The sequence below is a fragment of the Lepisma saccharinum genome, chromosome 6 (assembly GCF_977018435.1).
Source record: "Lepisma saccharinum chromosome 6, izLepSacc3.1, whole genome shotgun sequence".
Taxonomy (NCBI): domain Eukaryota; kingdom Metazoa; phylum Arthropoda; class Insecta; order Zygentoma; family Lepismatidae; genus Lepisma; species Lepisma saccharinum.
In genome coordinates, this window is record NC_139234.1 from 77,113,613 (window position 1) to 77,131,609 (window position 17,997).

General features: G+C 40.4%; 1 protein-coding gene across 2 annotated transcripts in view; it reads left to right on the plus strand.

Annotated features, from left to right (window-relative positions):
* The window catches only part of LOC145988896 (uncharacterized), a 121,007-nt gene that overhangs the window by 19,818 nt on the left and 83,192 nt on the right, over window positions 1-17,997 (plus strand). For both annotated transcript variants that reach the window (XM_083124183.1, XM_083124184.1), the window contains exons 5-6: window positions 4,321-4,485; window positions 11,422-11,589. In XM_083124183.1, the coding sequence (XP_082980309.1) occupies window positions 4,321-4,485; window positions 11,422-11,589 (333 nt within the window). The remainder of the gene's footprint in view (window positions 1-4,320; window positions 4,486-11,421; window positions 11,590-17,997) is intronic.

A 17,997-nucleotide genomic window follows, 5' to 3' on the forward strand; every position in this document is an offset into this window, starting at 1 on the left:
CATGGTTGTAGGAATGTACCACCACTTCATACTACGTTTGTCTTCCTTTAACACTAATTATTGGGAGGCACAATGTATAAATTTTACCTCTGCTAAAAACCCTGACTTTTAAGAAAGAAAAAACCTACAATTTCATCTGTCTACGACAATTACTTCTTGAGTTATGATTTTTTGTACTTCGTGGCAAGTTTGAAAAGTGCACACTTCAAAAGGCACTGGCTTCAATGAGAATACAGGCACACAAACGTCTGACATCTGAAAGTGAATAATTTTAATTATGTTTCCTGTCATTTTTATCAATTTTATATGTAACTTCCCCCTCCACACCACCTTTAAAGAAAGGTGAAACATCACTGCATATCCTCTCCATGGAACATTAGGTCAACTAAATGGACAACAATTTTTTCTAAAATAAGAAAGAGTACAGTTTTTAAATTATTTGAGTGTTTGTTTTAAGCACACAGATAGGATAACCGGAACTGGGCCTACAGTTTAAAATTGAATCTGAAGCACTATGTGCTGGGTATCAAACCTGGGACCCTTTGATATCAAGGTGATGATTTACCCCTTTGCCATCGGAGAGGGCAGTTTTAATTATTCTGACCAACCAATAATCATACTACCTTCATGAATGAAAATACTCTTTTGTAACAATTTTTTGGGAATATTTTTTTCCCTGAAATTTTTGATACAGTTTAGGTATCATTTCTGCTGTGCAAGAACTTTATAAGAACCAACGTGAACAGAAACTCAAAACAGGTCCCTTCTGACTATTGTGACATTTTTAGCTGACAGGGATTGTAAGTCTTGTAAGTTCCTCCAGTGGGTGGGGCCTTATTTTGTGTAAGGCAGTGAGATAGAGTGGAAATCTACTGTCTAGCGGCAAGGCTGGATATGACAAGCCAGTCTCTTACGAAGGTCACTATTTATATTTTGAGCCTAACAATGAAAAAACAGGAATTTGGCATTGAAAACTGCTTTATTGTTTTTCGAAGTATTCTCCTTTATGGTCAATACACTCTTGCATTCGTTCGAACCATTTGTCGAAGCAGTTTTTCCAATCTTCTTGAGACACCTCCATAATATGGTTTTTGAACGCATCAACGGCGTCTTCCGCCGACGAAAATCGTTGTCCACGCAATTTATTCTTGACATTCGGGAACAAGAAGAAGTCATTGGGTGCCAAATCAGGACTGTATGGCGGATGACCCATCAATTCGATTTTTTGACTGTTCATAAAGTCGGTTGTTAGACGAGATGTGTGACTGCTGGCATTGTCTTGATGAAGAATGATCCGACGGTGTTTGTTTGTTTTCTGTATTTGACCGAAGACCTCTGGCAAACAAATTGTTGTGTACCATTCAGAGTTGACCGTTCTACGTTCCTCTAAAGGCACAGTTGCCACATGACCAGTTTTCCCAAAAAAACAGGTGACCATTTGTTTCGATGTGCTTCGAGCGCGAACAACTTTTGTTGGATTGGGTTCATCTTGAAACACCCATACAGTCGACTGCTGATTACGTTCCGGCTCATATGCATATATCCATGATTCGTCACCTATTACAATCTTATATACGTCTTTTGAAGCACCACGATTGTATTTATTGAGCATTTGTTTGCACCAATTGACGCAAGCGTCTTTCTGAGTTTTTGTCAAATTTGTGATCCAACGAGAACATAACCTTTCTCACAGCTAAATGATCATGTAATATTTTATATATGCTGGTGGAACTAATGCCTATGGTTGCCTCAATCTCACAGTATGTCACACGACGATCTTGCAGTATTAGGTTTTGCACAGCGTCAATGTTTTCTTGAACAACAACTGATTTTGGACGACCTTCGCAAATCTCGTCGGTGAGCGAATGGCGGCCACGATTAAATTCGTTATACCAGCGTTTCACAGTGGCAAAGGATGGGGCTTCATCGCCAAATGTGGAAGTAAGTTGATCGATGCACTCTTGTCTTGATAATCCACGTCGAAAATCGTAAAAAAATCATCGCACGAAAATGTTCACGAGTTAATTCCATTTTATTGTTGTCGGGCAATCTCCAAGGCAACATAAACAACACAAATGAAGCTATTGACAAAACATTTAAAGTACGTTATGGTCAATAGTGCCAGACGATTCCGTGCAAACGTCAAATCGTGCCTAACTTCAATCAGTGTTGCCAAGGCTCAAAATATAAATAGTGACCCTTGTATTCCAGTTGTTTGGATTACACTGTTTCTTACTATAAAAAAGGTAAAGTTCCCTCGTGCATGTAGCACCATGCCATGAAGGCACATTTAGGGGATGTGGGGGGTAGAGCCCCACACATTCTCGATCTCTGCCACATGGGAGATAATGTGATCAGCACCATGCTCTGGCAGCCTTTACTCCTTCCAGGGTTGCCCCCATTTACCCATTGATTTGAGGCTGGGTGAGACTGTTATGTTGTTCGTTACTCCCCTAAAAGTAAAAAGTAAAGTAAAGTGCTCCCCTGTGTTTTGCACCATTCCATGAAGGGCGTATAGGGGGTGTGGAGTTAGGGCCCAACACTTTGTTGATCACGGTCAAAGGTGGGGGTGATGTGATCAGCACCATGTCCCTGGCCACATTTACCCCCCCCCCAAGAGTTTCCTCCACCCACTTTTTAAAAGATGCTGGGTGGGCACCAGAGCCGCTTGAACAGGTGGAAAGGATCTCAGTTCTCTCCTGCCGGGGATCGAACCCGGGTCTCTCGCATGATAGACGTTTGTTTGTTACTATACTTTAAAAAATTAGTATAAACTCATGTAATAACATTTACAGTATGAAAGCCATAGAAATTCTTGTATCAGCACCAAGATTTGCAAGTTTACTTTCAAGTGACTTTTGTTCAAATGTCTTTATATATGTTATGCTCTTTCTGGTTCTAATTATAGATTGATCAGATACCATTTTGACCCAATGACAATACCATTGCTGATACTCTTACTGATTGCGATACTTTGAAAGTGAAACAATTTGAAGTAGTTCAGATAGTTACAAATTTTAACATGTAAGTTTTCCATTGGAACTATGCCATATCAAGATACCAGAGTTTTGCTTGAAAATATTCATAATTTCACATGAGATAATCATTTTATAACATAATTTTTTTTCTTTCCACAATGTTATTGCCAGAAACAACGAAAATTATGCATTTCGCTTACTTTTCAAGAATATTTAGACTCTGGGAAACTCAGCAAAGTACATGGACTCCGAAAAAGTATCGCCTGTATTGATATTGACCGATACTAATACATCAGCATTGGTATTGCGTTATCCCTAGTTCTAATTCATAAATGCTTTAATATATCTCAGTCATTAACATCTGATTGATTTGCATGCTGAAAGGGTATACAGTGGAACCCCAATTTTATGTACCCGGATTTTACATTTTCCCGCATTATACATTCAATCTTGATGGCCCCAACTAGAGTTTTTGTGTATCTTACCCAGATATGTGAAAATGAAATAGATGATTATGGGCTAAAACTGCTTAGTCTGACATTTTATGTTTCTACGATTATTGTCACATTGAAATGATGTTCGATTGAATGTTATAACTGCATTTTATTATTTCACAGAATATGAATGTCCTTTTCGGTAAGTGAACAATGATGTACACGTACTTCTTGCACTGTGATACAATATTTGTAATTGCTTAGGCAGGTCTGTCAGCATGTGTATCCATTTGATGTTTTGGTCTGTAGATATTGCATACTTTCATATGTGCTGTATTTGAGTCTTACATAATAATGTACAGAATTGTGATTTAGAATTGTAATTGTGTAGAGTGGTTTCCTTCCATGTATGGGTTTTAGGTTAACAGTGCGGCTCATTAGGTTCTGAAATATGGGACGTTGCCAGTCATTCCAGGACGAGCATGGTCTACGCTTGAGCGTGGGAGGTTCGAACGAGTTTGAGCGAGGGAAAGCGGTCCGATGCAATACTCTGGTTCCAACATAGTAAAATGTTAGTTAATTTCCCTCAATTTTTACATTTTCCCGTATTTTAAGTTTTTTCAGCTTGGTCCCCTGAAAGACTTGGAAAGCGAGGTTCCACTCTGTCTTCAACCAAAAACATGCAAATGGAGCAGAAAATATGTTGACAGCACTAGCCATTGTTTAGGGTTTGAAACACAGAATAAAGTGCATCTTGATTAGTTATGTAGTGTGTGACATCAGTATAATCTAATAACGAGAGAGCATGTTTGGAGTTTCTTGCAGGAATCACCTTAGTATGTTATTGATGATGGTAAGATGTTCTTGCTGTTTTTCCTAATATTTCCTTTAACATGTATAATTTACAGGGCCCCAATGAAAAGTCTAACATGGCTTCCAGAAGTGACAACGCTTGTGAAAGAAGTCCACATGGAACCAGCAGGAAAAGCAGCTACATCTACACAAAGATAGCTGATCTGATTGATTTGAAAAGCATTTACCATGTGTATGGTGTTGTTACTGATATTCTGAAGGTACACATTTATTGTCTTCTTCTCATTTTAGCATTTTTATATTTTTCCACTGGTAGGGTTTCAAACATTATGACTGCCTATCTTCTTGTGCTCTTTTTTTCATATATCTGCACATCGGTTGTCACCTTTCAACTCCAACATTTTTTCACAAATCCCTCCCTTCAAAATATCCTCAAATTAAAATGGCATGAAACACAACCCTGTATTTTTTCGTGGTCATTCCTGGTTTGATGTAGATGCACATAGATTATTATTGTAAGCAGCTCAAAGAAACAGTAATGTAGAAATATTCAGCTTCTGTGAACTAACTCCCTAGTTGTCTTAAACCCAAAGATTTTTGTCTGCAGCATCACAAGCATTCCATTTGTTCCTATCCCGTGCAAGATCAATCCAATTTTTTCCATCCTTACCAATTTCCTTTAGGTCCATCTAAACGTTATCCCTCCATCTTCATCTTGGCCTTCCTACAAGTCACTTACCATCAGGTTTCCCAACAATAATCCTGTAAACTTCTTTTCTCTTCCATTCATACCACATAGCCTGCTAACCTAAGTCTCCTTGATTTAATTATTCTAATAATACCTGGACATGATCTTCGCAAATTAGCCAAAAGTGGCACAAAAAGCGAAGTAAAATAAAGCAAATCAATCAATCAATATCTGGACATGAATACAAATTATGTAGTTCTAAATTATGTAACCTTCTCCACTCACTGTCTCCCCATCCCTTTTAGGTTCAAATATTTTTCTAACAATTTTATTTTCAAAGACTTAATTTATGTTCCTCTTTCAATGTAAGGGACCAAGTTTCGCATCCATATAATACTACAGGCAAAATTACTGTTTTGTATATTTTAACTTTTAGTTTCTTAGATATTATATGAGAAGATAAAAGTTTATGTAGAGAAATGTAACACAAATTTCCTGAATTAAATATACTTTTTATTTCCTCTTTAATATCGGTTTCTGTGAAGCAATAACATATTCATTGTGCTATCATAAGTAACAATCCTTAGTATCTTGCCACATAACTAATACATAACCACATGTGGTCCATCAACTTGAGGAAGTGCAGTACATTTAGAACTTTTCATTTCTAATAAGCAAAAAACCATCTTCAACTTCATGTGAACAACAACAAAAAGAGGCCTCCCAATGGCGTATTGGATAAGTCGTTCCCTTGTAATCAAGGGGCAAGGACAGTTTAGCATAGTGCGGGGGCAAAAATAGTAAAAAGCGGCGGAAAACACCGCTAATCGCCGCCACTGATTAACAAAAATTACTGACTGAAATGAAATTGTATGTCTGAGATATAATAACTTTAGATTGACATTCATTTTCCAGGCAGGCTGTGCCCTACTTGCCTTCCCCCCTGGACTTACATGATGATATGCATTAAGTCTTATACTTCAAGGAAGTGGTCGTACAGTGTAAACATTCAGATACACGTTGCAGTCTTATTGAACTATGTAGTGAAATAAAGAATGAAATTATCCTTGTCTTTAAAAACACAATTTTTGAACCTTTTCAATGTAACCAATGGAGGTACCAAATTCCGTCTGCCACTTCAGGACAAAATGCGAAGTGCACAGAAACTTTGTCTTCGTTAAAATCCCTTCTCCCGCACTATTTTTGGGTGCACACTTCTCTTCAACGTCGCTACAGGGAAGGGGCTAATGTGTAACTCTCCAAGTGGCAAGAACTGAGTTCATGCAACCCTACATAATATGGGTTAAAATTGGTCCAGCAAGTGTAATTTTTTCTCCGACAGAGATGGGGTATATTACTTGGTCCAATGTGTAGGATATAATATTGTTGAGTTCCAAGTGTGTGCCACTTATAAAGGATCAGCTTTCCAGGTGCAAACAGTTTGGATTATGTTTCTATCTTCTAAGGATTCCAACAAGTGCATCGACTGTAATATCAAATTATTCCCAGGGGAAGGTATGGAAACATTTCTTGGTCGAATGTGTGGAAATTGGAATTATTGTGCATAAATTTCCCCATCCCTGTAATTCTTAACATGGAACCTTCCATATGGCAAACAACTAGGATTGTGTTTTGTATACAGTAAAGATTAAAATTGGCAAAATATACTTTCTGAAGATATATGCCGAATTTTGTGTGTCTGAGTTCGTTAAAAAAAGCATGGAAGCATGAAATATTATTGATATAAAAGAAGAGATTCTCCCCCTCTGCGTACTTAACGAGGGAAAAAAAATATTGTTTTGACTCTTCAAGGAGGCAGGTGACACTTTGTAAGGGCCATCTGTAAAAATATTTTTTTTTCGAATTTGACATGAGAAATACATTCAGATGCTTCTCATGCATATTTCTTCTAATGGCAACATTTGGCAACAATGACCTTTCAAGTTCTGAATGTATAATTTTGAAAAGGGCCTCCCGATGGCGCAGTGGATAGCGTTGTCGCCTTGTAATCAAGGGGTTCCGGGTTCGATACCCGGTGGAAGCACATGGCACAGTGGTGCAGATCCCACTTTAAACCGTAGGTCCAGTTCCGATTAGCCTTACTGTGCATAAAATGGACTTAAAACACCAACTCAAACCAATAATTTTGAAAATTATTACAATGTTTTTGAGCCCCATATATGGTCAAAATACCCAGTGGTCATTTGTATGAATCACATTTTTTGAATTTAGTGGAAAGTTGCTTTCGGCAGTAGTGTAACTAACATCGTCTGTGCCCCTCCCCCTCACCCAACTTTCAATTTTGCACCTCATCTCATTTAAAAGAAGCTTTCCTTTATACGTGCCTACATTTATATTAGGTATACAGTAAACCCTCGTTAACACAAACTCGCTTAAGACGAACACTCGGTTAACATGAACAAAATGTTGGTCCCGGCAGGGATTATATCTTAAAGAAGTTTTATCGGTTAACGTGAATTTCGGTTACCACGAATTATGAACTGTTTTTAGTCTGTTGTGCCATTAGACGTCATTTAACACGAACTTTCAAAGTTTTTCATATTTTTTTTTTCTGTTGTTCCTCTGTCGTTCCTCTGCTAGATATGTAAGAAATACGCTCAACAATCTCTATCATCTTGACAACAATCAACTTATACAGTATTGTAACCAACAGTTTCAGATGAACTATGTTCGAATGTGTTTTTCTATTCTTCAAACCATAGCCAGTACGAGTAACATCAAGATTAAAAGTTGGGTGCAATTGCTCGACAATCGAGATCATCACATCAACAATGAGTACGTATTTAACCAACAAATTCAGATGTGTTTTTTTATTCTTTAAAACGTAGCCAGTACGAGTTTGATCCAAATTGACCACTAGTTTTACGGAAGCTATGAGTACAGTTGGCCATGAAGTTACCAGGCATTTGCGTTCCCGTCTGCGACAGCGCAATATACTGCAATTTTTCACCAGAAAATTATCTATGAGTACTTTTTTAAAAAGTTAATTACTGTAGTACTGTAATAGTGTTTTCTATGATGACATATATAGTGTACAGAGGACATCAAAACAGAGAACTTTTCTCATTAATATTTGCACCTGGTGTGTCGTTTCTGCGCTGCAGTCGTTCAAGAAAGCCTGTTTTGCCACCTGCATGCTGGCAACCCAACATCGGATCTGTGACGTAATTTTTGCAGTCAAATAGTGCATGGCAATGTTGCAAGGAACACAAATTTGGGGGAAAATGACAAACTACCAACCACATTATGTGCTGTAAAACTAAGCGGAGGAATGCGTCCAGTAGACAAACCAGAAGTGAACCAACGATACAAAAAATGGTAGAAAAGCAAGCTTTTAAAAAGGAAGTGATAATATCGGATTTTGTCTCCTAGTATACATGTCAAATTATTTGCAGATCTCATTGCCAGCGAATTTTCTTGCCTGTCATCTACTCTTTGGTGCGTAATCAATGACTTGAACTATTCAGCTAATGAAGGTTTTCTTCTAATCTGGTAATTCTTTCTTCTTTACTAGTGAATAACATTTTCTGTTTGCAGTTATAGTGGCATACAAATATATGTTTGGTTGAGAATGAATTTTAGCACCGAAAGGAAAACTTTTGTGAACTATTGGTGTTTCTTAATTTATTATTTTTGCTGCACCTCATGTGCCACCCCTTCCCTGCACCACGGGGGTTTCGGGTGTGTTATTTATGCAACTGGCTTTCAGACTTAATTCAAACCTGTTTGATCTAACAACTACATTAAATTCATATTACTCCCAATTCAAATTGTTGACCTTTGAAACCCCCCCTTCCTCACCACTTTAGGGTCCAAGTGCCCCAACAGTTATGTGTAAGAATTGCATTGTTGGAATCAGCAGAGAAAATACTCTCAGAATCATCATTCAAACCTTTTGCATTAATGGCAATAAATAAGTATTCCAATCTGTAGCTTTCTCCCTGTTTTGTCTGGAGTACCCAAGGTGGCATGTCTTTGGTCCACTTTTGTTCCTTCTCTATATGGGTATTACCCCTGATAAAGTGCCCTTGCAGAACTATATTAATTCTTCAATCTGCTCTTGCAGAACTGCATCAGTCTTCCAAAGTGCTCCTGCACTCGATTCCACAGAAATATTCCTCCTTCACTTGGCTTAAGAAAGAACAAAGTGCATTCTGCTTATTCTCTCAAAAACTGTCTCATCACTGAACAAACAAACAAAAAACTTAATGTTAATGAGCATATTGCAACTATTGCTTGGTCTTATTAAGGGTTTACTGAAATCCAAAATCAGTCATCCGTTACCTGATTTTCAATTTTTAAATCTTTATTCTTGTATTTTGCTTCCTTATTTGGACCATCGTTAGATTTTTCTTGCAACAATTATGACAGCTTCGTTCAAAATTAGAACTGAATAATTAATCAATCAATGCTAGCTTTGAATAACCGTATGACCAGAATGCAATGCAAAGCTCTTCTACAGTTGCACTACAAGGTTATTCCATCTGCAATGCACTCTTCTATATACTTATAAAGTTTTACAACAGACTACATCCAGATGTTCACTTTTTTTTGGCTAACACATTTTCCTGAAGACCACTAATGATTTATTGTAATTATTTTCCCTGTGCCATCATTTGTTACAACTTGACTGTAAAGTGGTCATATCTTGCTTTTCACACTGATGCACATGTGACATGGCTCTCACTATAGTGGACAAAATACAGGGTGCTCTGTTGCTGTGGCACCTGAAAATTTTCAATTGGCACCTATTCAGTTCTAGAATTTATTTATTTGAAATATTTCGAGTTCAGTTATTGAAAATATCAGTAACGACAGCAGTATGAATTTTTTTAATGTTTGTGTTTTCTGTATCACATGTATCATTAAATTAGAATAATTAACATGCCATTACACATTTTTACAGTGTTGATAGCCACAGGCTATCCGGTCATCGGGAGATGCGGCGATGACCAAGCAAAATATTAAAAATATTGCATTTTAAAAATTTTAGAAAAGAACTAAAAGAAAATAAGTCAGGATATTCCCATATTTGTGCGAAATAAGCCAAGCAACAGCATGAAACAGCTCGAAATACGTAAGAGATTCACTCAACGTTAGCACATCGAAATGAGGGCCCGGTACTACCCCTCTCACCGAACCCTCCCGCCAAGTTTCATATTGAAGGCAATGGTGTTGGACGGCTCATCTCATCGCAGAATGGTGCGAATCTCTCTGGTCTCTGCCAGTGCCGAGAACAGTCGAACGCTTCCGAGTAGGCAGACCCTACGACATGGTCCAACAACCTCTACTCCCCCCTTCCACTCTTGAAGGTCTGGGTCATAACAGACCTTTTTTCCAGTCCCCATCTCCATGTTTACAGCCACGGCAGGATTTCTCTTGAGTCGTCAAGATTCTTCCAAGTGCCCAGTGGCATGTTCTAGGAGGGGTTGGTGAGGGTCATATTCCCTGCTTAGGCTCAATATAAAAATAAAATAGTCAAAGGTAGAAAACGGTGGCAAAATGAGGAATGATTACTAAAAAAAAAGTACATGTAATCCTCCCTTTCAAAAATCCTGGGCACGCCACTGCGAATGTCTGCTATTTCCACTTGTTAAGAGGAAAAACATATATTGAACAGTATAAACATATTTAATAATTCTCATCGTATTCGATACAATTCTGCATTTTGTAGTCGTAAGATCTGTGGTATGAGCTTTTACATTGACCTTGGCGTTTATCACAGATAAATATTGTCAGACACACACCCACACACACACACAGATTAGATAACATGAACCCTATAGCTTGCTTTTTCTTATTTTGATTCTAGAGTGTGACAGTTACATATAATACAGGGTTTTCCAAAAGTCCTTTTCACATTTAAATTCACTTTAACTTTGTAACGAACAAAGAAATTTCAGTGAAATAAAGTTTGTACTGCACAGCAGTCTTTAAATTTTTTCTGGCAACAATGGGCATTCAAACGATCACGTGACTGTGAGCAATTAGGTGATTCCAAGATGGTGTGGATTCAGTAGGCAGTTGGATTGGCTGCAGAGGACCCACATCATCGCCTGCAAGGTTGCCAGACCTGGCTCCGTGTGACTTTTGGCTGTGGAGATACGTCAAGACGGAGGTGTATGCGGAAAAGTCAAGAGATCTGGATGACCTCAAAGCAAAGATATCTGCAGTCATCGCTGGCATTTCGGATTCAGGATGAGATTGCAGGAATGCATCGATGTGAATGGTGCACAGTTGGAGTTGTGGCGATGAGAATGACAGATATGCAGTGTTGCCAGATAAAACTTTAAAGATGCTGTGAAGTACAATTTTTTTTTTCACTGAAATATCTCTTTTCGTTACAAAGTTATAGTGAATTTAAATGTGCTAAGGACTTTCGGGGAATCCTGATTATCATTAATCTCTTCATTGTGTAATTGATAATTATTGTTCATATGGATAAACACTTCAGTTAATTGCAGTGATTTCCTTCTCTTGTTTCCAGGAACCAAGAATGCTTTCTACAAATAAGTACCATGCAGTTGTGATCCTTAGAGACGAGAGTTGCACGGGTGTAAGCCCCAACGGAGACTTCAGATTGCATATATTTTCAAAACATCTCAACTATCCTCCTATCAAGAAAGGAGACATTGTGAGAGCTCACAGAGTGAAGGTATTTATGTACTATTAAATCTGAGTAAAAATTAACTTAATATATTTACAACAATTGTTCTGTAACTTCTAAACTGTATCCTGTCACGTGTCATTTCCGACGACACAATGAAAAATGCAAGGAAGAAATGTTTCCCGAGAGCGACGATAGATGGCAGCATGCCATATAAAGAAGAGCAGAGTTCATTGTCGAAACTAGGAGCGGAGAAGAGTGATTATATACATTATACTAAATGCAAAATACATAAAGGAAGAGTATAAAAATTATAGAAGGAGTGAATAAAATGTTGTAAATAGCCAATTAAGATAATTAAGAAAATGCTCATATATGAAACAATTAGGAAAGTTAATAAGTGAGCAAATGAATTCAGATATGTATCCTTTTTGATCCTAGTGATCAAAATTTGATTTAATACCTCTGACGAGGAGAAAATCATCAGCTTTTGAGGTTGTCCTTCCCTCGTTGGCACTGTGTCCAAATTACATGCCCCGAAGCACTTACGGTTGCGCTCCTTATTAGACGGACTAGGCAAAAGGCAGCGCTTGCTGTTAGCGATCCTGGGCTATTCCCCTTTTGGTCGTTACATAGGAGGTGGCGCTACTGTCAGTTTAGATGCCCCTAATCTTTCTATAAGTATAGCTTGTGTTGCTGTATAATGCCAAAGAAGTGGGGAAAGTGAGCAAAATAGAGAGTAAAGGAATATATATTGGAACGAAGACGACAAGAAGGTGGGGAAACTATCCAACCCCCAGCTAGAAGTAATGATCTGTTGGGTTTACGATATGATATTTCAAAAGAAGAAAATAACTATCATCTAGAGGTCATAGAAGTACCATCATCTAGTAAATGCAGCTATGAGAATTGCCAGTGGAGTAATGATAAAGACCCACGTGGAAAGAAAAGAAAATATATATAAAGCATAAAGCAAAAGAGGCCAGATGACGCAATTGGAATGAATGTAAAATTCCAGCAACCTGGAAACTAGAATCCAGAAAAAAATGGATGTTTTTTTAGAGTGATAGAACTTTGAATTCAAATAAAACACACAAAAAAATTAAGTTTGAAGCCAATTGTTTTTTTATTTGAAAGATAACTTTCTGACATTTACTTTTTGAAAATAATTTCCGGCATATGTCCACCACGAGCTGTGATGAACCAGATTCGATCAGTCCAATTTTGAAACACTTTTTTAAGTAATTGGGGACGTATGTCGTTAATAACACGAGTTATGTTGGCTTCCAAAGCATCAATTGTTGCTGGTTTATCAGCATAAACAAGGGACTTTATATATCCCCAAAGAAAATAATCCAGTGGCGTTAGGTCACATGATCTTGGAGGCCAATTCACTGGACCATTTCTGGAAATAATTTTTTTGCCAAATTGTTCTTTCAATAAATCGATTTTGCGATAGCAGTATGAGGTGTGGCACCATCTTGTTGAAACCAAAACTGTTGCAGGTCGATGTCATGCAAATTTGGAAACAAATAATCACTGATCATTGATCTGTAACGACAACCATTGACAGTAACACGCGCGCTAGCCTCATTTTTAAAGAAATAAGGACCGACGATGCTTCCAGCATGTAACTCACACCAGACAGTGCATTTTTCAGGATGCAATGGAGCCTCGTGTAATTCCTGAGAATTGGTCTTACTCCATATACGGCAATTGTGCTTGTTGACATCACCATTTAACGAGAAATGAGCTTCGTCACTAAACACAATTTGTCGATAAAGAAAAGGATCAGTTTCCAGTTGATTTAGGCACCATTCACCAAACAAACGACGCTTCTTATGGTAATGTGATTAAGCCTTGTTTCCATATTAAAAACACTAAGTTGCTGACCAAGGCAGCAACTTATTGTTTTTCTTATGTTCTTGCTGCTTCAGTTCTTGCACCAATTGGATCTTGTATGGGTGTAGACCAAGATTTTTATGAAAAATTTTCCATGTAGTGGATGGACACAGTCCAAGTTGTTGAGAACAACGACGAATAGACAAATTCGGATCTTCTTCAACTATATCACTGACAGCACCGATATTTTCTTCCATACGTACACTTCTTTGTCTTGTTGTTGGTGTTTCATTGCGTAGAGTAAATGTTGTTCGAAATGTATCAATAGTTCGACGAATAAGTTGCTCTGATGGACGATTGTGTGCACCATACAAATTCCGAAGTGCTCTATGCATTTGGCGAATAGAACATTGATTTTGGAAATATATTTCCACAATTTGTAAACGTTGTTGCGGCGTCAGTCTTTCCATGATCATTTGCCAATGCTCACTGATCTGAAATGACAAAACAGCATGTCATCAAAACAAAACAAATGACAGCTATCCCTATCGAAAGTTCTATCACTCTAAAAAAAAAAAACACCCTTTACATATAACGAAAGATTATATATATAGATGCATATATGTAATAAATAAGATTATGCTCTAAAAGGAAAGAAATAAATTAGGAAGGAAAATAAGAAGAAGCCTTTTCCCTGAGCAAAGATAGAAAAGAAGAAGCCTTTTCCTAAAATAGAAGGAAGAAAAAAGAAGCCTTTTCCCAAAATTAGAAGAAAGGAGGAAGAAGCCTTTTCCAAAAATTAGAAGAAAGGAAGAAGAAGCCTTTTCCCAGAATAGAAGGAAGAAACGAAGAAGCTTTTTCACTAATCAACGATATAAAAGTAGAAGAAGCCTTTCCCAAATCAAAGATAGGAAGAAGAATCCTTTTCCCAAAATTAGAAGAAAAGAAGAAGAAGATTTCCTTTCAATGATACATATATATGTGTATATATATATACAGGGTGATTCTAAAGGTATAGTACAAACGAAAACCACAGATACCTCCCATGAAATAGAGACGAAAGTTCCCCTTCCACTTTGCCGAGAGATGCCTCCGTGAGGAGCTAGACAACGCCGAAAACATGTGAAAATGAACTTCACACCTCTGTACAGCCAGTACCAGTGAAGATAGAAAGGCGGAACAAACGAAGTCAAAAGGAACACCAAAGTCGCCCATCCGAAAAACACTAGGCGGCAGCTGCGCAACGCATGCGCATGGGGTTCCACAAAGGAAATAGGAGTGTCCCGCAAGACAAGTGAAGGGAAAGAGTAGCGATCGACAACGGTAGGGAGAAAAGAAGCTATGAAGCATGAAGTAACAATTGCACAGCGGGAAACAAACACCATGACTGAAGCAGTGCAGTCGAGAAAAGTAGTGGGGGGTTGCAGAACCACGGGAGGACGACGTAGGATGTAAAAACACACCGAGAATGCAAGCAAAGTGGTCCGTGACACTCGACAGGCAACAGACGCGTACATGGTTCGGAGCAGAAATGGCGGTGCTGGCGGTGCAGCGCAAGGGGAGTCCCCAAAACACAGTGGGGAGACACCGCAGCAAGAACAAAGCACGGTGCAACAAAAGAGAAAGAGGACCGGACGGGGAATGGTACCTGCCAAGGAGACAACAAATGCGGGACGAAGGATTCCCCGTAGCAGCATCGAGGGGATGTCACACAGAGGTCGTGCGCCAGCAGGACAAACACAGCAACTACGGGCACAGGAGGTTATTGCTAATGAAAGGTGCACGTACAGATAGGACCACGTACCCCGTACTGACATTGTAACAAACGTCGTGATGGGGCCCAATCAGCCTCTTAGAAATGAAGTCGGAGGCACATCGCTGGGTGGGAGCGGGCGAAAGGCTGCTGGAGTGTCGTACGGACCCCACCACTCTGTACGGTGGACGACACTAATGGACGAGGTCAGAATGTTTCCATCCCGATCACCAGGTCCACTGTTACCAGACCTGACGCGGCTGCTTGCTTCCGAGCGCAACCCCAGCCGAACAACTCGAGTCCCTCCTCGGCCGCAGCCTTCCGCTCCGAAACCAAGCGTGGCCTCAGCACCGCAGCCGCGCACTGCCGCGTGGGTGTGAGACCTGGCCGAGCAAGGCTGGACAGATAAAGTGCGTGGGACAATCGTGTAATGAAGCTACGTGGGGGTATGCACGTCTGTTCAACTGCTGGGTTACCCCACATTGGTGTACACAAACACCACACGATCGTACGTAGTGCTCCCCGTCGGCTCGAGCATGACGGACGAAGTACGTGTTCTGGGTGAATGGGGCAAGAATGAAGGACGCTACATGTGTTCCACGATGACAAGGCCCCAGAGTACAGACGGCAGTGGTCAGGTAGTGAAGAGCACAGGCACGGGTGGCTCAGGAACGTCAGCTGATTGTACCACAGCGCCGTGCGGACGTGTGGGCTGATTGGAAGTGCAGCGTCAGGGAGCGTGTCAGTGAAAGAGCTTGACGTACGACAATTGAGTACGTTGTTTCGAAGCCGTTGTGACCAGTGTGTGTGTGTGTGTGTGTGCCACCTGTGCACTGCAGTACAGTATTCCATAATTGGCACTATCCTCACCGTACCATGGAACGCTACACATTTGTAGAACTGAGGGACATGCATTTTGTCTACGGCCTTGCAGATGGCAATGGCCAAGCAGCTGCACGCCTTTATCGCGGACGGTATCCGGAGAGGCGACAACCCGACAGCAGGTTGTTTTCGAACGTGCACCGTACCCTTGGTGAATCGGGTGTGTTACGTGCAGGCCATCATGTCGGTCACCCAAGACATGTGCGCACCTAGGCGGTCGAGGAGGACGTACTTGCTCGCGTGGACGACACACCGTCCACTAGCACCCGTAGCATTGCACGTGCAGTGGGAGTATCACAGTCGACAGTGTGGCGTGTCCTTCATGATGATCTGCTGTATCCCTATCATCCACAGCAAGTCCACGCGTTGCAGGCAGGGGATTACCCACGACGTGTGGAATTCTGTCAACGACTGTTGCAGTTTTGTACCGACGATCCCCATTTTTTGTGCCATGTGCTTTTCACGGACGAGGCAACATTCACCCGTGAAGGCATCTTCAATTGCCGAAACAGCCATGTGTGGGATTATGAAAATCCACATGCAGCAGTCGAGGTGCACCATCAGACCCAGTTTGCAGTGAATATCTGGGCAGGTATCATCGATGAACAGATTATCGGTCCATACCTGCTGCCACCACGTTTAAATGGCCGCCTCTATCGCACCTTTCTTGCATCAGTCCTTCCAGAGCTGCTAGATGTACCCCTCAACGTGCGACATCGTATGTGGTTTCAATTGGATGGAGCGCCTGCACATTTTGATGGCACAGTGCGAACCCTTTTGCACCGTACTTACCCACAGCGCTGGATCGGCGGAGAGGGCCCCGTCCCCTGGCCCGCCCGTTCGCCTGACCTCACACCAATGGATTTCTTCTTGTGGGGCCATGTGAAAACACTCGTCTACGAGACCCCGGTGCCTGACAAGGAAACATTGGTAGCGCGGATACTTGCAGCATCGGCCGAGGTGTGTACCATGCCAGGGATTTTTGATAGGTTTCGCCAGAATTTCCTGCGACGCTGCAATGCCTGCATTGAATGTGGTGGTCGTCAATTTGAGCAACTTTTGTAACAACGTCAGTCCGGGGTACGACTACGTACTACGTACTATTCCTATCTGTAAGTGCACCTTTGCGTGGCAATAAACCTCCTGTGCCCGTAGTTGCTGTGTTTGTCCTGCTGGCGCACGACCTCTGTGTGACATCCCCTCGGTGCTGCTACTGGGAATCCCTCGTCCCGCATTTGTTGTCTCCTTGACAAGTACCATTCCCCGTCCGGTCCTCTTTCTCTTTTCGTGAACCGTGCTTTGTTCTTGCTGCGGTGTCTCCCCACTGTGTTTTGGGGACTCCCCACGTGCTGCATGTGTTTGTTTCCCGCTGTGCAATTGTTACTTCATGCTTCATTGCTTCTTTTGTCCCTACCGTTGTCGATCGCTACTCTTTCCCTTCACTTGTCTTGCGGGACACTCCTATTTCCTTTGTGGAACCCCATGCGCATGCGTTGCGCAGCTGCCGCCTAGTGTTTTTCGGATGGGCGACTTTGGTGTTCCTTTTGACTTCGTTTGTTCCGCCTTTCTATCTTCACTGGTACTGGCTGTACAGAGGTGTGAAGTTCATTTTCACACGTTTTCGGCATTGTCTAGCTCCTCACGGAGGCATCTCTCGTCAAAGTGAAAGGGGAACTTTCGTCTCTATTTCATGGGAGGTATCTGTGGTTTTCGTTTGTACTATACCTTTAGAATCACCCTGTATATATATATATATATATATATATATATAAGAGGAATATAACCTATGTAATTTTGAATCAGAAGTAAATGAAGTGCACATAGCAGAACCTTTAGTTCCAGAACCTAACTTGACTGAAGTTAAAGATGCTATTAAAAAGCTAAAGAATAACAAAGCACCTGGCATAGATTTAATACCAGCCGAGTTAATTAAATATGGTGGAAATTCGTTAATATGTCAAATTCATAAATTAATTTGT